At 44.5% G+C, this 22,250-nt stretch overlaps 1 protein-coding gene across 1 annotated transcript; it reads left to right on the forward strand.

Moving 5' to 3' along the window:
- The first annotated feature begins 3,382 nt into the window (after positions 1-3,382).
- Positions 3,383-17,599, forward strand: zdhhc1 (zinc finger DHHC-type containing 1). Its single transcript, XM_059355807.1, has 11 exons — positions 3,383-3,811; positions 4,773-4,992; positions 5,103-5,278; positions 5,645-5,746; positions 6,283-6,407; positions 11,007-11,162; positions 11,251-11,366; positions 12,344-12,420; positions 12,857-12,971; positions 13,164-13,233; positions 15,770-17,599. Exons 2-11 carry the CDS (start codon positions 4,774-4,776, stop codon positions 16,288-16,290), a joined length of 1,677 nt encoding a protein of 558 aa, XP_059211790.1. The 5' UTR covers positions 3,383-3,811; position 4,773; the 3' UTR covers positions 16,291-17,599.
- The last annotated feature ends 4,651 nt before the right edge of the window (positions 17,600-22,250 follow it).

Raw genomic sequence — 22,250 nt, forward strand, 5'->3', positions numbered from 1 at the left:
AGCTGTCTCGGTACTGTGGTTCATTCTAAAACCAGATTGATATTTCTCTAAAATGTTGTTTCTATTTAAAAAATAATTTAACTGGTTAAAAACCAGTTTTTCTAAAATTTTACTTAAAAATGGTAAGTTGGATACAGGCCGGTAGTTATTTAAAATGTTGGGGTCTAAATTACTCTTCTTCAGAAGGGGCTTCACCACTGCCGTTTTGAAGCCAGTGGGGAAGACACCCGTCTGAAGAGAGCAATTCACAACATTTAAAATCTGTTCCTCAAAGAAAGCATAAAATGATTTTAAGAGCAATGTGGGAATAGGATCTAAAAGGCAGGTTGTTGGGTTTGCTTGGGAGAAAACTCGACCAAGTGTCCTTGCATCAACCAGGGCAAAACTCTCCAGTGTTTCCTCAGATAAGAGCGATGGTTCAGGTGTGTAAAAAGTTACATTCTGGGATAAAAGACTGGATCTGATACCATCGATCTTACTTCTGAAGTGGTCTGCAAAGTCCTCGCAGAGGGCCTCTGATGGTGTCATGTGAGCTTTATTAAAACTAGTGTTGGTTAAAAGATCGAAGGTGGAGAAAAGAAACCTGGGGTTGTTTTTATTGTCTGTGATGAGTTTCGAGAAATGGGAAATTCTTGCTTGTTTGACTGCGTTATTGTAGGTTTTGAGTTGTTCACGTAGTATTTCATGATGGACTGTTAATTTGGTTTTTCTCCACCTTCTCTCCGCACTCCTGCAATTTCTTTTTAGTTTTTTGACGTTAGCGGTTCTCCAGGGTGGTACAGGTTTTGTTCTTACAGTTTTAGTTAAAAGTGGAGCCGCTAAGTCCACTGTTGATTTTAGTTTGGAATTAAAATTGTCAACAATAAAATCACAGGGTGCAGGTAAAACCTCAGCAGGGGTGCTCTGTAAAATCTCGATAATGCTGATAAAATCTTCCTAAACTGATGAATATGCAGAATATCACATTAAAACATTAGCTGCTTTGAACTGGACCCAAGTTTACCATCAGGTGATAACATGAACAGTTTGTCAGTTTGTCTTATATATAAATGAGGCTACAGCTCATGAGCTTTGATTATTAAGTCTGTGGTGGAAATTATTATTATTATTATGATTATCATTAATTATAATTATAAATTATTATTATACTGTTTGTTGTGTTCTTAGCTTATATATACTGGGATACTTTGCTGTATTGAAACTGGATGCAGCTTGTTCTTTGCACTGTGGAAGTCATAGCTGCTGATTCATCGTCTCCGAACAGATTTAGTAGAAACAGAAGTTTTATTTTTGCTCAGTCTGATAATTTAAAGTCCAGCTGTGAGATTCAAAGACTGCAGGAGAATCTAACGTCTGTAAATCAGTGAATCGTTGTGTAACCTTTGGGCCGCCGTCTCTGCGCTCTGATTGGACGAGAGCTCTGGCTGATGTCTGGAGGCCCCTGAGGGCCCACATCTGTCAGCTGACTCAGAGTCTGTTAGAGTGATGTGGAGCTGCAGATGATCTGTGAAACACATTAGAGTGAAACCTCCGGGAGGAGAAACACTGAGCCTTGTTAACCGCGAACACTCAAAACCTTGAGGATCCCAGTGAGGAGCTGGTCCTCGGTCTGGATCAGGACTGAGCCTTAAACACGTCTGTTGGACCCGTTTCTAATAAAGTGGACACTGAGGGGAAAGCTTCACAGAAGGAATGTGGAGCTTTTTTTCTGCACAGTGAGACAAAAACAAAAGAAAAACTTCACCATAGGTTAATTATTTCTTTAATATGATAAAATATTAAAGACACCTTTGACTGAAAACAGAGACTTGCTTTTTTTATTTCTTTAAATGAATGTTTAGACAAGTTTTCTGTGTCGATGTAGCTGCTGCTCCCTGCAGGTCACAACACGTCATCACAGGTTATATTAACATGCAGCTGCTGCTCCCTGCAGGTCACAACACGTCATTACAGGTTATATTAACATGCAGGTCACAACACGTCATCATGTTATAAATTTGCACAGTGAACACAGGGAGGAAACACCTGAACAAGAGACACACTACACTCAATAAACCTGCAGTTCATTAATCAACATCCTTCTGCTCTGATCACAGTACAAAATGATATTTATACTGCCAGAAATATACACAAGAACAAGAAATGTATTTTTAAAAAGTCATGAAAATAGGAGAAGAAGAATTGAGTTTGATATTGATTTTTGAGGTTTGTTGAATATCTGAGTCAATATCACTATAAAGTGCCTTTGGGATCCTCACCAGAATCGCTCAGTCATCATGAAAGAAACAAAATAATGAAACTCTGAGGTCTTATTATAAATGGCCAAACATTTACACACATATCAGTACAATGATAAGTCTCTTAAAAAAAGTGTTTCCTTCATTTTATAGTTTTTTTCATTGGATGTATGTGATTTTGGCCTGTGTGTGTAATTAGTGGTTAAATTATACTAATCTAAAAAAAATACATGGTTATGTTGTCCACAACAATTTATTTGATAAAACAAGTCATTTTGATCATATATATTCTATTTTTATAATCATATCAAACATGTTTCATGTGTCCCTGAGATTGCAGTCAACCCTGTCATTATAGGCAAACTGTCATTTAAGAAACCCTCTGATGTTTCAGTGACTTTTTCCCCATCAATTTGTCTTTCTTTAATGGAGGCTGAAACAGTGGCTAGCTGCAGAATAAGTATTTACGCTAATATTTTGTAATTTTCATCACATTATGTGTGTAGCTGAATGTTGTCAAACTTAACATGTCCAAAATATCAATTAATATAAAAACCTTTCTGAAATCTGAAATATATTTGCTAAACAGTACGCAGTCAACTTGCTAACTGAGTCATGTTGCTAACTGAAGGTCCAGCCATGATAAATGCTAAAATTAGCCCAATAAGTCATGGTGGACATATTTGGCTGTTTGCATGTACATTGTCTGCCTATAGTTAATTTATAAAACAGTGTGGGATTGACCAACATCCATTTCTAACAACATAGCATCTACTTAATACAATAAATATGAAGTTCAACAGAAAATCTTAACTTATTTTTAAAATGGGGAACACACACATTTTGAGGTTGAAAGGGCATAGGTTGCTAACAAATACTTTAAAAGGAATGCTTGTTGGAGGTGTGCTCCTTGTTTATCATATTATATAGTATGAATTGTTTGAAATCTCTGAAGAATCTCATCATAGTGCACACACACCGGCAGTAGCCCCCGCGGCCCTTTCAGAATTTCCCCCAGAGGAAATTTTCTAGTTAATGAAATGTTTGTGTTTACATCCTCCACACAGCAGGAGGCACTAACGCTGCTACACTGACCGTTAAACCACAGAAGAAGAAGTGACCAATCAGAGCGGAGCTGCAGCGTTACCAGGGAAACGGCGTAGAGGCAAAGAGACGCAGCAGCTAACGGCTTACAGCTAACAGCTGCTGTTTAATATTTAAACATTTTAAATCATTTTCCGGGTCAGACATTAATATCTGAGCCGGGATCCGGCTCTCTGTGTCGGGCTGAGCCACTAGCAGAGTCCCGCTAACGTTAGCTTAGCACGCTAATCGACCTCACCGAGCTGGTCCTGATCTGATCCGGATCACAGAGACCCGGACCCGCAGGCTCCGCGGGGCTAACGGCGACTGGACCGGCATGGATGTGAGCTTACAGCCGGACTGGGACGGTCTGACCTGACCCGGGTCCGTGAGAATCCTGTCCAGGGCCGGGGGTCGGCAGCGCGACACGCCGCCCGGCAGGCCCGAAACCCGGGGAGATGAGAGACAGCGACCCGGGGACCCGCTACCAGGTGAGCTGGACCAGAGACTGTTTAATAAAAGCTAGCAGGTGAGCTGGACCAGAGACTGTTTAATAAAAGCTAGCAGGTGAGCTGGATCAGAGACTGTTTAATAAAAGCTAACAAGTGAGCTGGACCAGAGACTGTTTAAAAAGACCCGCTACCAGGTGAGCTGGACCTGTTAAATAAGATAATATAAGATAATATTATGAAACAACAGCAGGACTGAGATTAAAGCTTCACCGAGATATTTGTGATCGTTGATTAATGATCGCTAAGAGTCTCAGTGTTTATGTTGCTGTCATCTGCTGCTGCGTTAATGAGCATGCTTATTTATTTATTTACTGAATTCTGTAAAGTGACACAATAGTAATACTATTATAATATATATTAGGCCTGGGCGATATGGACCAAAAGTCATATCCCGATATATTTAGGCTGAATATCGATATACGATATATATCCTGATATTTTTATCGCAAAGTGAGAGAAAATGTTCAGTCAAAGTTAAATATGACATGTCACATAAATACTGTATAACAGGAGAACCTTTTTTTCTTTTAAATCAAAGCTCCATAAAGTGCACATTTAAATAAAAAATATCTTAAATAAAAATAGCCTATAAAATAAAATAGGCCAATCTTTCTCTGAAATAAATATATTTATATGAGAAAAGAACAATGAACATTATAAAAGAACTAAATATGACAAACCCTAGTAAGGGCAGCATTTATATATAAAGAAAGAAAACAAAATTGAACCATATCGATATATGAGCTATGGTCTAATTCCATATCACATTTAAAAATATATCGATATATATTTTATATCGATATTTCGCCCAGCCCGAGACTGTATAGAATATATGATGTTGATGATTGGAGTCAGCGTCTCCTGGATCGTCTCTCAAGTTTCTGTCTCGTAGATAAAGATGGGTTGTCTCTGACAGGAAGTGACCCGTGCCCCTCTGCAGGATGGACGTGTGCAGTAGGAACCCGAACCGCACAGCGCCGGCGGGGGACAGCGGGCCGCACGGCGCTGACGTGCTGCTGTGCTCTCGGACCAACGGATGGAGCTGGCCGCCGCACCCCTTCCAGCTGCTGGCCTGGCTGCTCTACGCATACTTCGCTGTCACAGGCTTCGGCGTGTTCGTTCCGCTGCTGCCGTCGCACTGGATCCCTGCCGGATACATTGTATCCTCACACAGTTATTGATCATATTTATCCTCCCACAGAGTTATTAATAATAATATTCATCAGGTTGTGTCTGTCTATGAGATGTTGGACTCCTGACTCCGCCTCAGTGCACCGGCGTCATGTTCGTGTCTCACCTGTGTGTCCATGTCCTGGCGGTGTCCATCGACCCTGCCGACTACAACGTCCGGTCCAAGAGCGACAGAGGACCCGTTCCCGTCTTCGACCGTTCCAAGCACGCCCACGTCATTGAGAACTGCCACTGCTACCTCTGCCAGGTGGACGTGTGAGTGTTTACTGACCAACACTGATCCTCAGGGGACACTGACTGTGAGTGAGGACAGGGGACAGTTCTTTAACACGTCCTGGTCTTGTGTTTGTCCACGGCATCCCTCTGATGGTGATGTCACTGCAGCTCCTCACTGCGTCAATAATTAATAATTATAGTTAATAGTTAATAATTGAGTGAATGATAAAAAGCAGGTCAGTGGTCTGGTTTGTCCCCAGAGGACAGGAGGATGGGGGAACAGGGGACAGACTGAGACCTGCAGTCATATCACACTGTTTATTATCACATCTGCAGATTTATTCATGTTTCTGTTTAAATATTGTTAATCTATGATCTGTGCGTGTCTGTCTGTCTGTGTTTCAGGGGTCCCAAGTCGAAGCACTGCTCATCCTGTAACAAGTGTGTCTCTAACTTCGACCATCACTGCCGCTGGCTCAACAACTGTGTGGGCAGCAGGAACTACAAGTCCGTCTGTCCCCTATTCTCTCTGTCCCCTGTCCTCTGTGTCCCCTGTTCCGTGTGTCCTCAGCTGTCCTTTCCTCTGTCCCGGGTGTCCTCAGCTGTCCTTTCCTCTGTCCCGGGTGTCCTCAGCTATCCTTTCCTCGGTCCCGGGTGTCCTCAGCTGTCCTGTCCTCTGTCCTGTGTGTCCTCAGCTGTCCTGTCCTGTGTGTCCTCAGCTGTCTGTCCTCTGTCCTCTGTGTTCTCAGCTGTCCTTTCCTCTGTCCCGGGTGTCCTCAGCTATCCTTTCCTCGGTCCCGGGTGTCCTCAGCTGTCCTGTCCTCTGTCCTGTGTGTCCTCAACTGTCCTGTCCTGTGTGTCCTGTGTGTCCTCAGCTGTCTGTCCTCTGTCCTCTGTGTTCTCAGCTGTCCTTTCCTCTGTCCCGGGTGTCCTCAGCTATCCTTTCCTCGGTCCCAGGTGTCCTCAGCTGTCCTGTCCTCTGTCCTGTGTGTCCTCAGCTGTCCTGTCCTGTGTGTTCTCAGCTGTCTGTCCTCTGTCCTCAGGTTGTTCCTCCACAGTGTGATCTCGGCTCTGCTGGGCGTCTGTCTCGTCCTCGTCATTGCATTCTACGTCTTCATCGAGTTCTTTCTGGATCCGTCCAAACTGCGCACTGACAAACACTTCATGGGTAAGACATGGCCTCTGACCCCTGACCTCTGACCACTGACCTCTGAACCAGTCAGTATGTTGGTTTTATTGCACTTTGAGGAACTCCTTAATCCAGCCAACACATCCTCTGTAGAGGAGGAAGAGTCTGAAGACTCAGGGGAAGACTCATCAGTATCGCTGAGGTAGTTAAAAAGCTGCCTGGTGGCAAGGTGCCAGGGTTGGATGAGATTCGCCCTGAGATGCTGAAGGCTCTGGACACTGTTGGGCTGTCATGGTTGACACGACTCTTCAGTGTCACATGGAGGTTCGGACAGTGCCAGTGGAGTGGCAGACCGGGGTGGTGGTCCCATTTTTAAAAAGGGGGAACTGAGGGTGTGTTCAAATTACTGTGGAATCACACTGCTCAGCCTCCCCGGGAAAGTCTACTCCAGGGTGCTGGAAAGGAGGCTCCGGCCCATTGTCAAACCTCAAATTCAGGAGGAACAATGTGGCTTCCCTCCTGGCCGTGGAACAATGGACCAGCTCTACCCTCGTGAGATTTCTGGCGTCATGTTCTGGTCATGGGAGTTTGCTAATTCAGTCAACATGTGTTTTGTGGACTTGGAGAAGGTTTACAACCGTGTCCCTCGGGGAGTCTTGTGGGGGGTACTGCGGGAATATGGGGTACCGGGCTCGTTGTTATGAGCTACCCAGTCCCTATATAAACAAAGTGAGAGCTGTGTCCGCATACTCGGCACAAAGTCAAACACGTTCCCGGTGGGTGTTGGCCTCCGCCAGGGTTGCCCCTTGTCTCCGATTCTGTTCGTGGTCTTCATGGACAGGATCTCAAGGCTGTCATGAACCAGCTCATAGATCATGACAAACAAGGAGACCACACATGTTTTGAAGTTATAATAAAGTAATGCTTATTTTATTTACCAAAAGCAACACAAAGAAACTTAATTATGTGAGTCAGTAAATCAGTGGTGAGGTGTGTGCATGCATGCGACGTGATGAAATGCAAATGTATAAGCCAAAACAACCAACCAAACTAAACAAAACCAACATAATCAAACCAACTACACAAACCAAGGTGGAGGCTGTGGAGGAGAAAGAGAGAGAGAGAGAACTGAGGCCTCAGCTCCTGTATATAACCTCAGTAATTGAGAGTGGAGTCAGGTGTGCTCCTCCAGCCTCCTCCAGCCTCTGCAGACTGGAGGAGTAGCATGTCCTGTGGCTCCTCCTACACAGGAAGAGAAATCCAGAATGGCACAACACACAGAGGGGGAGGGGATCATCACACCCCCCGCATAAGAAAGGAGACCAAACAGGTACTCCGCAACATACATTAAACACTTAAATAATCCCATCCCCCAAGATACATCTTTTCTGGGCACTCAAGTCTGACTGAAAACACAATTAGGCCTCCTTCAATTTTAAGTTTGTTTATCTTACCAGTTTGGCAAAAACTCTTCCTACCCCCTCCGCAACCTTGAGACCTAGGAGCACTTTAAGAGAGAGCAGAAGAGAACATGATGGAATGAAGGGAAAACGCATATAAGGCAATATTAACTATGCAGACTTAGCAAGCCACTAGAAGGCACGAGAGAGGGCATCAGCCATATATTTTCCTTGCCCTCTATAAAAAGGCATCAACCCAAATCACAAGACAGCAGAAACGGCCACCTCAAATGGCAAAACCTTTGTTTTGTCATTTGCCCCACCATATACAGTCTATGCCTGAAGACATTCACAAAGTCAAGCAAATTCTGCCGCTGACAAGTTTTGCTGAAAACAGCGACATCCTCTTCCAATCTGGGCCAAAAGAAATGCTGCAAGACTTGATGGCAAGTTCCATGAACAGCCCCATGCCCAGCCACATCATCATGGGAGGCTTTCATGACAGACTCTCCAAATTTTCCAGGCACCACAATCTGCACTACTGGTTTTCCCACACAATCACCCTGTGCAGAACATTTACACACCAGCGCACCACTTTGTAAGTACCCCTGAGCTGCAGTTTCCATGTCTACCACTGGAGACACCAGATCAAACAAAGCACTCACTGAAGGATCAGTTTCTTGTTCTCTAACAAGATCAATGTAAGGGATGGACTTCAGAGGCTCAGGTATGATAACAACTTTTCCCTCAGCCTTCGATCGTTGAGCAGGTTGGTCTCTTACCTGACTCATTGCTCGAGTTACTGCACAAACTGGAAACAGCTCAGCCTCAGGATCAGCCTCTGTCCTCACAGCCTGTGAGACAGCAGGTAGAGGTTCAGGAACCTGGGTGACCTCACTAAGGGGTGGAGCCTCAGCCCAAACTCTATCTCCTGCCAGGTCATTACCAAGAATTACGTCAAGCCCTTCCACAGGTAATGCAGAAAACGGAGGTACTAAACGCAGACTAGTGGCAACCTCAAACAAAGGTGGACCAGGAAACACTTGAGCTCCACTTACTGAGCTACCAGGTGCACTTAAGCTCAACCGACGCACCTCTAGTTCCAGCCTGCGTGTTTCCAACCTAATCCTTTCATTATCCAGCCGCAACAAAAACAACTCTCTCTGCTGTTCAAACGTTAGACCCGAATTACTTCTAGCACTCAGAAACTCCATGGCTACCAAAACAAACAAATCAGCCTGACAAAATCACTCCAGACAAACTACAAGTCAATGTATCTCTTAAACTACACTCCACATCCAATGATGCTACAGGTAAATAAATTACACATGACCCACAGCGCGCCAACCGTCCACAATACACATCCAAACCTACCACCAAAGTTCGTCCCACTAACTGCCTAACCAGAATCTAAACTAAGTTCCCCCCCTAGTCTTCAGGAGGCTAATTGCGGCGGGTAATTATGCACTAAAGCCCGATTTTTGTTGCAGCCCGGTAGCCCGATGCAGCCACCAGCAATGGCAGCTTCCTGCAACGCCGGATGTGCTCCCGAGACAACTGCTGAAAACCGCTTTCACCCCCACACTATAAACCCCCCAAACGAATTCCAAGGGAACCCGCTCTTATCCTAACAGGGACAAACAATGGCAGTTAACAAAGAACCTGCATGTGAACGCTTGTACACTGAGCCACAGTGTCCGAGCACCAAACTAAGACACAAAACAAAAGCTCTCACTCCCAAAACAATACATGTGTGTCTCCCACAAACAATGTAATCCAACAACAAAATGGTGGAACAAACTTTCCCAAAGGTTACTTACCAAGAAAGTCCACAATCAAATTCCACCACTGCAAACTAGTCCAAACAAAAACACTAAATTAGTCCTAAATGGACGAGCGGACGAGCCCCCATTTTGTCATGAACCAGCTCATAGATCATGACAAACAAGGAGACCACACATGTTTTGAAGTTATAATAAAGTAATGTTTATTTTATTTACCAAAAGCAACACAAAGAAACTTAATTATGTGAGTCAGTAAATCAGTGGTGAGGTGTGTGCATGCATGCGACGTGATGAAATGCAAATGTATAAGCCAAAGCAACCAACCAAACTAAACAAAACCAACATAATCAAACCAACTAAACAAACCAAGGTGGAGGCTGTGGAGGAGAAAGAGAGAGAGAGAGAACTGAGGCCTCAGCTCCTCTATATAACCTCAGTAATTGAGAGTGGAGTCAGGTGTGCTCCTCCAGCCTCCTCCAGCCTCTGCAGACTGGAGGAGTGGCATGTCCTGTGGCTCCTCCTACACAGGAAGAGAAATCCAGAATGGCACAACACACAGAGGGGGAGGGGATCATCACAAGGCGCAGCCGGGGGGAGGAAGGGATCTGGTTTGGTGACCTTAGAATTGCATCTCTGCTTTTTGCGGATGTTGTGGTTCTTTTGGCTTCATCAGACCTGGACCTCCAGCACTCATTGGGGTGGTTTGGAGCCGAGTGTGAAGCGGTTGGGATGAGAGGTAGCACCTCCAAGTCTGAGGTCATGATTCTCTGTCGGAAAACGGTGGACTGCCCCCTCTGGATGGGGAGAGAGGTACTACCTCAAGCGAAGGAGTTCAAGTATCTCGGGGACCGTTGTGGTGAAGAAGGAGCTGAGCCTGAAGGCAAAGCTCTTGATATACCAGTCCATCTACATTCCAACCCTCACCTATGGTCATGAGCTTTGGGTAGTGACCGAAAGAACAAGATCGCGGATACAAGCAACTGAAATGAGTTTCCTCCGTAAGGTGGCTGGGCCCAGCCTTAGAGATAGGGTGAGGAGCTCAGACATCCGGAGGGTGCTCAGAGTATAGCCGCTGGTCCTTCGCATCGAAAGGAGCCAGCTGAGGTGGTTTGGGCATCAGGTAAGGATTGTCCTGGGCACCTCCCGTTAGCAGTGTCCCAGGCACGTCCAACTGGTAGGAGGCCTCAGGGAAGACCCAGAACACGGTGGAGGGATTATATCTCACGCCTGGCCTGGGAATGCCTCGAGGTCCAGGAGTAGTTGGACATTGTGGCTGGGGAGAGGGACGTCTGGAATGCCCTGCTTAGCCTGCTGCCCCCGCAACCCAGCCTCTGAATAGTCGACGAGAATGGATGGAGTCTGGTTAAGGTCGTCCTTCAGTCCCTGAACATCAGAAACTCTCTGTATTAATCTGTCCACTATGTGTGTGTGTGTGTGTGTGCGTGTGTGTGTAGGGAGGAATGATACAGGTGTGTGGTTTGTGTTCCTGCCGGTGGCTCCTCTACGATCAGCTGCTGCAGTGATTCCTGCTCTGGCTGCCATCACCATCTGCCTCGGCCTGCTGTCCTGTATCCTGCTCACACACCTGCTCTGCTTCCACATCTACCTGAGTGAGACACACAGACACACATACACACACACACACACACACACACAGTGCCTGTTGTTGACGTCTCTGTATGTCTCTGCGTGTCTCAGTGTGGAACAGGCTTAGCACCTTTGAGTACATCCTGCGGCAGCGTCACCGCCAGGACAAAGACAGGAAACCAGTGGCGCTGAAGGAGACAGAGACACCGTCTGTCCACCTCATTAAGGTAACACACACACACACACACACACACACACACACACACACAAACACACACAACTTCAACTTCAACTTTATTGTCTCTTTAGGGGAATTTGTTTTGCAGGCAGGTAAAAAACAAAAAACACAGAAGCATAAAGACATAGAAAACACATTCACATACAAAGACGACACTGGAAGAGGACAAGTACACAATAAACCATGAGGCACACCTGACCATCATTACATTAGTATACATTGGATATATCCTAGCTGTTCACTTTTAAAAATTCAAATAAAGTTGAGCGATGGCTTAAGTTATGAATGAGTTTTTTATTTTGTTGGATTTGGCCATTGGCTCTCTAAATCTCCTGCCTGAGTGTAGGAGCTCAGACTGGGCAGATCTCCGACAGACTCCTACAGAAGGTTCTCTAGAGATCGGGTAATGTGACATCAACAATTTTACCTGCAACTGCAACAATATATTCTAACCTTTTCTTATCAACTAATGTGAGGCTGCTAATTATAGAGTGGTAAAACATTTCCATTAGTTTGCTGCAAACCCCAAACCGGTTGAGCCTCCTGAGAAAGTGCAGTCACTGCTGTGATATTTTGTACACAGTGGCAGTGTCTCTGAGGATGTTTGTTCATTTTACTTACTAGCTTTTACCTGATTATTAATGATTAATGTTACACTGTCTGTCTCTCTGTCTCTGTCGAGCGTCTCTGTCTGTTTGTCTCTCTGTCTGTCTCTCTGTCTCTGTCTGTTGATCCCTGTCTGTCTGTCTGTCTGTCTGTCTTTCTCCCTGTCTGTCCGTCTGTATGTCTGTCTGTCTGTCTGTCTGTCTGTCTGTCTGTTTCTATGTCCCTGTCCATCTCTGTCTGTCTCTGTCTCTCTCTCTGTCTTTCTCCCTGTCTGTCTGTCTGTTTCTATGTCTCTGTCTGTCTCCCTGTCTGTCTGTCTCTCTGTCTGTCTCTCTGTCTCTCCCCCTGTCTATCCCCCAGGACGGGGTCCTGTCAGGGTCTCTGGGGTACACTAACCCTCAGCTGGAGGTGGAGGCGGCGGTGCGAGGGGAGGCAGAGTAAGTCTCTCCTGATTGGCTGACATATTTCAGTAAACACTCATTACATCACACAGTGAGGCCGTCACCATGGAGACGCATCTCTCTGCACAAAACAAAGTGTGTGTTTGTGTGTGTGTGTGTGTGTGTGTGTGGGTGTGAGTGTGTGTGTGTGTCATAAATAACTCTGCTCTGTGGCTGTTTGCCCTGAACCTCGTCTGCAGGAAGCTGCAGGTTTGAACTCTCTGAACCTCTGAAACCTTTTTGATCTGAGTGACATAATTTCATTAATTACATTTTCCCTCAAACATCTCATCTAATAAAACATAAAACCTGTTCTGGGATATTAAATCATCACTTTATAATCAGGATAGTCAAAAATAATAGAAAGGCAGGACGCAGCTCACAGTATAAATATGTGTGTGTGTGTGTGTGTGTGTGTGTGTGTGTGTGTCAGGTTCCTGGCTAACGGCAGGGTGAGGAGTGTGTCCAGTCCTGTCATGGAGGAAGAGGCTCCGCCCACCATGTCTACAGAGCTGAAGGCAGCAGCACACACACACCGTCGTACACAGGTACACACACACACACACACACACACACACACACACACACACACACACACACACACACATACCGCCGCACACAAGTACAGATAAACACACACACACAAGTACACATTATCACACACACACACACACACACTACATCACATGCTCAGGCTCCCTCCTGATTGGACAGTAATAGTTTGTGCTTGTACTTCTCAGAAAAAGAAGAAGAAGGTCCGGAAATTTCCAGCAGAGGTCACTAGAGAGCACCAGGGAGCCCCGCCCCCTGGTACACACACACACACACACACACACACACACATTCACCTGTGGTCCGATCACAACATTCCCCCTTTCGGTCACTGAATTCCACTGGACGTGTGATTCTGCGAGCTAACAAAGAGAGAATCCACAGAGAATCCACAGTTGATAGAGTTTGTCAGTTCATTCAGTTTGTAATGTTTGGGCAGTTGTTATCTATCTATCTTGGCTAAGCAAGGACAGTAGTTAAAACAAAATCCAGATAAACACTACTGTAATGACATGGTGGAAAATAACTACACATTTCATCATCAGGGTTAGTGAGAAAAATGTTAGTTATGTACTATTGTTATGTGAGAGGAGAGAAGGGTGTGGTATGTATGACTGGTTGTGATGTCATGATAGTGTGTCCTAAGCTAATGTTTAACAAAAGAGGTCTCACTGAGAAAGTACTAACAAGGAATTTGTCCAAGTGTACATGTAAAATTAGACAGTTGTGTTTATATCCAATCAGAATTTAGGCTTTTACTCAATTAATAGGACATTGTCTGGCTGTTACTTAGTTAAAATTAACTGAAATTTGCTGCTGTTGCTAACAAACCCAGGTTTGCCTATGTAACTGCAAAAGAAGAAAAGAAAGGTGAGGTACTGAATCAGCATTTGTTTTGCTGTCAGTACAGAAATAGAATATCCTTTCTCTGATGTTAAAAACGTCCTCTGGAGCTCTTGTGAGTTCTCTGCAGTCGTGGCTCAGGGCTGTAACGCTCCATGGGGCCAGATGCAGAGATGCAGTCGCTATCACACTGATTATGTCCATGTTCTGAACCATGCTCAGAGATGCTGAGGTCATCATCTGAAGGGCTCATTGTCTTGCCATAATTTTGGGCCAAGATCTCAGAGTACGGCTTTCTACAGCTTCTGTTATCTGATGTGACGTTATGCGAATGCCTGTCTCTGTGCAGTCGGTGGATGCTCTCCCTGTTTGCCTTTTCTCACCCTCTTTTGGTTTGCGGGTGAGAGTTTGGAGCAGGGGAGCTCTGAGACGCTCTTGTTTTTACACTTGCAGGCTCAAATGGTTTCACTCTAGCTTTGGAATTTTCCCAGACCACCTGTGTCACTTTCCTTACCTCATGCATAGAGGGCTTACCATTATGTGTTGCGAGTACAACGTGAGTGCGTACACAGGGGTGAAGGTTTTTCAAGAATAAGGTTTTAAAGTAAACCTGAATCACATTGTCCAAATGTCTGTGGTGAAGGGAGACACTGGGCTCTAAGCCTGAACAATTCCTCCTCGTGCACACAAAGATTTAACTCTGCTGAGTGCAGATCTTCTAAATAGCGCATGGATTTCATGCTGGCTGTTCAACTTCCTGGAGGAGAGAATCATTTTGTGCTTTAAGTGAAACTACCTCCTTTCCTAGAGCAGCTTTGCTCTGAGAAGCAATGTTGGTTTGCCCATGGTAGTTCCAAAGGAAACATCTTAACAGTGGATCATTAAATGCAGCCTGCCCATCACACCTGTCTCTGAGCCGGGAGTTTGTCTCATTACTGCACTCACTGAAATTTAACTTGCTGATAAATTCAGAATAGCTGGGTTTAAGGCTCTGTGCTAGAGAGGAGATGAACTGTTCTCCACAGGGATTCTCCATGAGTAGGGAAAGAAAACTAAACAAGGGAGTTTAGTACAAAACAAAATGGTTGGCTGAGGTGTTGTTTTGTTTTCTACACTATAGAAAATAGCTTCCTGTGGAAGAGGACAGCTACAGCACCAACTAGTGGCTCTAATTGGTATAGGTTTAAGCCAGTAAATGTAAACTTAAATTTACCAGGCAGGTTTGCTTTTTAAGCTTGCACACTAACTGAAATGCTGGACAATAACAGTTAGGGGATTGTTTCTTCAAATTCTGACTCAAGCTTAAACACGTGTAGTAACTACTAGGTACAAAATTATTAATTTCACAGGGCTGGAAGCACACTGTGGCTCAATCTCAGTCAGTCATACAGCTTTATGTTCACAGAGCCGAGGGCACACTGTGTCTTACTCAACAAAGGAAACAGGGGAGCACTTGATTTATAGCAAATATGAAAGGGTTGCATTGAACATTTTTGGAATCAAAATGTTTGGAGTGGACCAAAAATTAATATGCTGTTATTAATATTGCACAATTATGAACGATTGCCAACTGTACTATGCGTCACAAGGGGCTCCATGTATGTTGGGAATTAAGGATGCCCCTTTTATGAATAAATTATACCCTGCACAGGGCATCAAATATGTTAATAAAAGGGCGTTATCATAAATGCTGTCCCTCCCATAAGGATATCAAATATGTAGGGATGAACCTGAGCACTTGTGTGGATCTCACGGTTCAAAAGTGTGGTTAGATGGTTATCAGAATTATTAATAATTATCATGAATAATTATTAATTATAAGAAATGTTATGACTTGATTTGCTCTAAGTCATAGCTCGTTGGGGCACCATCTGTAACAAAGAAAAATATAGCAAATTCACCTAAATCAGTCTCATAAAGTTTGTGTGTGTGTGTGTGTGTGTCCCAGCAGAGCCCAGCAGTGTGTCCACAGTGTCTCTGGGTCAGAGACTTCCTTTCCCAGCGTTCCCTCTGAGGGCGTCCCTGCCCCCCCTGGCCCTGGGGGTCCCGGCCCCGGGTCCGGTTCAGGCCGCCGCCCCTCCTGCTGAGTACCACTCGGACTCGGCCGAGTCTCTGGAGGAGATCCCTGTGGCTTTGGCCAAACTGGGGTCCTCGTCCTCCGCAGCTGCCGGAGACGCCTCCATGTCCTCCCACAGGGCGGTCCCAGCGTTCCCCCTCCCTTCCCCTCAGCCCAGAACTAAGAGAAAGACTGGCTCCCGCGGACCACAGAGCGCCGCCGATTTGAGGTTCGAGATGGCGCCCACGCAGCCGCCCGCAGTGTTTGTCAGCCGGGCCAGCAGGGACGCCGGCGAGCCCCGGGAGGACGGCCACAGCCTGGGCCGGAGACACGCCAGGTCCAGGACTGGATCCAGGTCCGGGTCCAGGCCGGCGTCCCGGGCGTTGCTGGGCGCGGCGTCCTGGATGGAGCTGTGAGACTTTTCACCTGCACAACAAACTCATTTTTATATCTAAGTTTTATATCTCGTCTATTTATTGTTTTTATGTGAACGCCAAAGCTGAGTGCAACAATCTCCACGAGTATAGACACATCACAACGTCCCCGTGGCGTCCCCACAGCTGGTCACCTAGTGCTGACATCACTTCCTGTCCCAGCAGCATTAACAGCTACAAACAGTTAGGACGAGGACAGATCCGTCTGTGCGGCGAGGCGGACGGACGGACGGCAGGGAGCTTGTTCACTAACTTAATTTACTTTGTGGTCTGATGGACAGTTATTTCATCCAAAGATGATCAGCAACATCTTCAGCGTCTCGTCTCGAGGTCGTGACATCATATTCTCGCCAAACGCTACAGTACAGTAATGCTAACGCTAATGCTACTGGCCAGCAGACTCAAAGAATCAAAAGAGGATAATGGTAATTAAAGTTTAATCAACCCAGAAATTAAAGTAAATTCTTAAAACTAATGTCAGTAAAACTCTCACTTCAGTTTGTTTGATTATATTTATATATTTAAAATCTTTCACAGCTTTTACACTTTAAACCACAATTTCACTTTTCAGCCAATCACACGCCTGCTAGTTTACTCCTGTTGTTGTTGTTGTTGTTGTTGTTGTTGTTGTTGTTGTTGTTTGTGTAGCGCTGCCACGCTGCAGCTCAGGGTTCAATCACATTAAAGAGTTCACTGACACTACTCTCATGTCTGAGCACAGCAGCTGGTTAGCTTAGCTTAACATAAAGTTAGCTATTTTCCTCTGTTTCCAGTCTTTATGCTAAGCTAACCTAGCTGTTTTCCTCCGTTTCCAGTCTTTATGCTAAGCTAAGCTAGCTGTTTTTTCTTCTGTTTCCAGTCTTTATGCTATGCTAAACTAGCTGTTTTCCTCTGTTTCCAGTCTTTATGCTAAGCTAAGCTCGCTGTTTTTTCCTCCGTTCCAGTCTTTGTGCTAAGCTAAGCTAGCTGTTTTCCTTTGTTTCCAGTATTTATGCTAAGCTAAGCTAGCTGTTTTCCTCTGTTTCCAGTCTTTATGCTAAACTAAGCTGGCTGTTTCCAGTTTTTATGCTAAGCTAGCTGTTTCCAGTCTTTATGATAAGCTAAGCTAGCTGTTTTCCTCTGTTTCCAGTCTTTATGCTAAGCTAAGCTAGCTTTTTCCAGTCTTTATGCTAAGCCAAACTAACAGTTGCTGTACATGAGAGCCGCCCAGCAGTTTTTGTGGATGTTTCAACACTTCTGAGATGCTTGTTGTTTTTTTACACCTTTCAGCTTTTTGACAATAAAACAATAAAATGAACTAGAAAATTTCTAAAGAAATTTTGATTGTGTGCTTGCCTCTGGCCCATCATTCTCGTGGCTCAAATCAACAGTCAAACAGGGACTCTGTCCTGAGTTCACAGACACCTCATACAAGTCTGTAGGACAAACGGTTCACTAGTTAGTAAAAAGGGGCGTGGCTACTCAAAGGGGGCGTGGCTTCAATCACCAGTCAAACAGGGACTCTGTCCTGAGTTCACAGACACCTCATACAAGTCTGTAGGACAAACGGTTCACTAGTTAGTAAAAGGGGCGTGGCTTATCAAAAGGAGCGGGGTTGTCAATCAACAGTTAGACAGGGACGCCATGCTGAGTAATCTGACACCTCATACAAATTTCTAGGACAAACGGTGCATTAGTTAAGAAAGGGGGCGTGGCTAATCAAAAAGGGCGGGAATTTATGAAATATTGTTATGTAGGCAATCAGTGATGAGCCATCATCACGTATGACAAGTTTGAGGCAGATTGGACAATGTATGGTCAAGTTAAAAGAGTTAACTGTTTTCAGTTAAAATGTCTGTGTTGGAGGAGGGGAGAGGGAGGGGGGGAGCTTTGGTAGCTAAGCAACCACGTGGCCAGGTGGAGTCGACCAATCAGAGCAGAGCAATCAACAGAAACTAACTGTCACTGACAATGCTTTGCTAAAGTGAGCAGCCAGAGGTGGACAAACTGAAAATTCTGGCCTCGAACAGAAAGCATTTTCAGCAAAACCATAATACCTATCACTGATCCGACTTCACTTTGAGCGTCCTGAGTTCTTCCTGAACGTCTACATATATTTTTTTTTAAGAAAAATGAAAAAATAGCTTTGTTAGAGCGATCTAAAAAAACGGTAAAATCTGATTATTTCAAAAATCCTCGTGTGTTTTTAATATGGGACTCAATGGGGCAGTTGTTGCGTTTTGGTGGCACTTCTCTGTGTCCTGCGCCCAAACTAAAACTCTGACAGCTTTACCAGAGGATTGTGAGTGAGACCACAAATTTTCCTACGTTTCTATGTACAAATTATTACTGTAGAGTGAAATTTGCGGCCTGGAGCGCAGTTTTCAAATGTATTTTTTGACAATTCCTTCTCTCCCTCTACACTCTGCTTGATGACATCACTGCTCTAGAGTCTGAACATTCCGCGCAATACACACACATGGGAAAATCACCCTCCCCATTAGTTTGGAAAAATGGAAATGTTTTCGCACTTCGTGCGAAAACTATACGTGCAATCGCTCTGAAATTTCAAAGGACTAGAGTTAAATTCAGGCCCTACAACTTTCTAAATCGGTTCGGAATTTTACGAGCAACGGTTTGCGAATGGTGAGGCACCAAAGTTTGCGCAATGCGTTCCGGATGGGCCAAAAAGTGCACGTTTGTGCACGTTGTGCGAAAACGTGCGCGCCGACCGCTAAAAAAAGTCATTCCACACGATTCCCGATAAGGGCGCAACTTTTGACGTTTTTACTTTTCGCGATTTCTCAAAGCTGTGAGACTAGTTACGCGCCAAAGTTTTTACGGAAGAATAATCTATAACTAGAAAATTTCTAAAGAAATTTTGATTGTGTGCTTGCCTCTGGACCGTGACTCTCATGGCTTATCAAAAGGGGCACGGATTAAACAGGGACTTTCTGCTGAGTACACTCACACCTCATACAAGTCTCTAGGACAAACGGTTCACTAGTTAGTAAAATGGGCGTGGCTTATCAAAAGGGGCGGGGCTATCAATCACCAGTTAAACGGACTCTATGCTGAGTAATCTGACATCTTATACAAGTTTCTAGGACAAACGGTTCATTAGTTAGTAAAAGGGGGCGTGGCTAATAAAAAGGGCGGGAATTTATGAATTATTGTTATTTAGAACTGAAAAGTGATGAACCATCATCATGCATGACAAGTTTGAGGCAGATTGGACAATGTATGGTCAAGTTATAAGGTCTCCTGTTTTATGAAGAAAGCCATGTCTGTTTACTTAGAGTAAACTGACAGTTATCAGTTAGAATGTCTGTGTTGGAGGAGGGGGGAGGGGGGGGCTTTGGTAGCTAAGCAACCATGTGGCCAGGTGGAGTCGACCAATCAGAGCAGAGCAATCAACTGAAATTAACTGACGATGGAGACAATTCCGTCAAAGGGAGCAGACAGAGGTCGACAAACTTGAAATTCTGGCCTCGAACAGAAAGCATTTTCGGCAAAACCATAATACCTATCATTGATCCGACTTTACTTTGCGCGTCCTGAGTTCTTCCTGAACATCTACATATGTTTTTTTTTAAGAAAAATGAAAAAATAGCTTTGTTAGAGCGATTTTAAAAAACTGTTAAATTTTTTTTTTGAGAAATCTTCCTTCATTTTTAATATGGGAGCCGATGCGGCAGTTGGTGCATTTTGTTTGAGCATCTGTGCGTACTGCGCCCAAACTATAACTCTGACAGCTTTACCAGAGGATTGTGAGTGAGAGGACAAATTTTCCTACGTTTCTATGTATAAATTATTTCTGTAGAGTGAAATTTGCGGCCTGGAGCGCAGTTTTCAAATTTATTTTTTGACAATTCTTTCTCTCCCTCTACACTCTGTTTGATGACTTCCCCACTCTAGACTCTCCATAGGGTTACATTGGGGGGATTTTTTGACGTGTTTTTGCCCAATAATTTGAAAACCGTATGTCGAAACCCTTAGAAAAGTCATAGCACACTTGTCATGGGCGAGCCGGTCGGTTTGATACCTTTTTTGTGTATGTGCGGCCAAAACTCTGGGAGGAGTAGTCGACCGAAAAAACACCACGGAAGAAACGGAAGATTAAAAATAAGAACTAGAAAATTCCTAAAGAAATTTTGATTGTGTGCTTGCCTCTGGACCGTGACTCTCGTGGCTTATCAAAAGGGGCACGGATTAAACAGGGACTTTCTGCTGAGTACGCTGACACCTCATACAAGTCTCTAGGACAAACGGTTCACTAGTTAGTAAAATGGGCGTGGCTTATCAAAAGGGGCGGGGTTATCAATCACCAGTTAAACGGACTCTATGCTGAGTAATCTGACATCTTATACAAGTTTCTAGGACAAACGGTTCATTAGTTAGTAAAAGGGGGCGTGGCTAATAAAAAGGGCGGGAATTTATGAATTATTGTTATGTAGAACTGAAAAGTGATGAACCATCATCATGCATGACAAGTTTGAGGCAGATTGGACAATGTATGGTCAAGTTATAAGGTCTTGTGTTTTATGAAGAAAGCCATGTCTGTTTACTTAGAGTAAACTGACAGTTATCAGTTAGAATGTCTGTGTTGGAGGAGGGGGGGGCTTTGGTAGCTAAGCAACCACGTGGCCAGGTGGAGTCGACCAATCAGAGCAGAGCAATCAACTGAAATTAACTGACGATGGAGACAATTCCATCAAAGTGAGCAGACAGAGGTCGACAAACTTGAAATTCTGGCCTCAAACAGAAAGCATTTTCGGCAAAACCATAATACCTATCATTGATCCGACTTCACTTTGAGCGTCCTGAGTTCTTCCTGAACATCTAAATATGTTTTTTTTTAAGAAAAATGAAAAAATAGCTTTGTTAGAGCGATTTTAAAAAACTGTTAATTTTTTTTTTTTGAGAAATCTTCCTTCATTTTTAATATGGGAGCCGATGCGGCAGTTGGTGCATTTTGTTTGAGCATCTGTGCGTCCTGCGCCCAAACTAAAGCTCTGACAGCTTTACCAGAGGATTGTGAGTGAGAGGACAAATTTTCCTACGTTTCTATGTATAAATTATTTCTGTAGAGTGAAATTTGCGGCCTGGAGCGCAGTTTTCAAATTTATTTTTTGACAATTCTTTCTCTCCCTCTACACTCTGTTTGATGACTTCTCCACTCTAGACTCTCCATAGGGTTACATTGGGGGGATTTTTTGACGTGTTTTTGCCCAATAATTTGAAAACCGTTTGTCGAAACCCTTATAAAAGTCATAGCACACTTGTCATGGGCGAGCCGGTCGATTTGATACCTTTTTTGTGTATGTGCGACCAAAACTCTGGGAGGAGTAGTCGACCGAAAAATGACACGGAAGAAACGGAAGAATAATAATAAAACTAGAAACAAAATTCCAGGGAAATTTTGGAGTGCCACGGGACTACTGCCGGATGATTCTCGTGGTTTAAATCAGCAGTTAAACAGGGACTCTGTCCTGAGTTCACAGACACCTCATACAAGTCTGTAGGACAAATGGTTCACTAGTTAGTAAAAAGGGGCGTGGCTACTCAAAGGGGGCGTGGCTTCAATCACCAGTCAAACAAGGACTCTGTCCTGAGTCCACAGACACCTCATACAAGTCTGTAGGACAAACGGTTCACTAGTTAGTCAAAAGGGGCGTGGCTACTCAAAGGAGGCGTGGCTTCAATCACCAGTCAAACAGGGACTCTGTCCTGAGTCCACAGACACCTCATACAAGTCTGTAGGACAAACGGTTCACTAGTTAGTAAAAAGGGGCGTGGCTACTCAAAGGGGCGTGGCTTCAATCACCAGTCAAACAGGGACTCTGTCCTGAGTTCACAGACACCTCATACAAGTCTGTAGGACAAACGGTTCACTAGTTAGTAAAAGGGGCGTGGCTTATCAAAAGGGGCGGGGTTATCAATCAACAGTTAGACAGGGACGC

This window comes from Centropristis striata, chromosome 2 (assembly GCF_030273125.1).
Source record: "Centropristis striata isolate RG_2023a ecotype Rhode Island chromosome 2, C.striata_1.0, whole genome shotgun sequence".
Lineage (NCBI taxonomy): Eukaryota > Metazoa > Chordata > Actinopteri > Perciformes > Serranidae > Centropristis > Centropristis striata.

Coding starts and splice junctions, on each gene's coding strand:
- zdhhc1 (XM_059355807.1), top strand. CDS start 4,774: ATGGACGTGTGCAGTAGGAACCCGAACCGCACAGCGCCGGCGGGGGAC. Junction 4,993..5,102: donor GGATCCCTGCCGGATACATT/GTATCCTCACAC, acceptor ACTCCGCCTCAG/TGCACCGGCGTCATGTTCGT. Junction 11,367..12,343: donor CGTCTGTCCACCTCATTAAG/GTAACACACACA, acceptor TCTATCCCCCAG/GACGGGGTCCTGTCAGGGTC.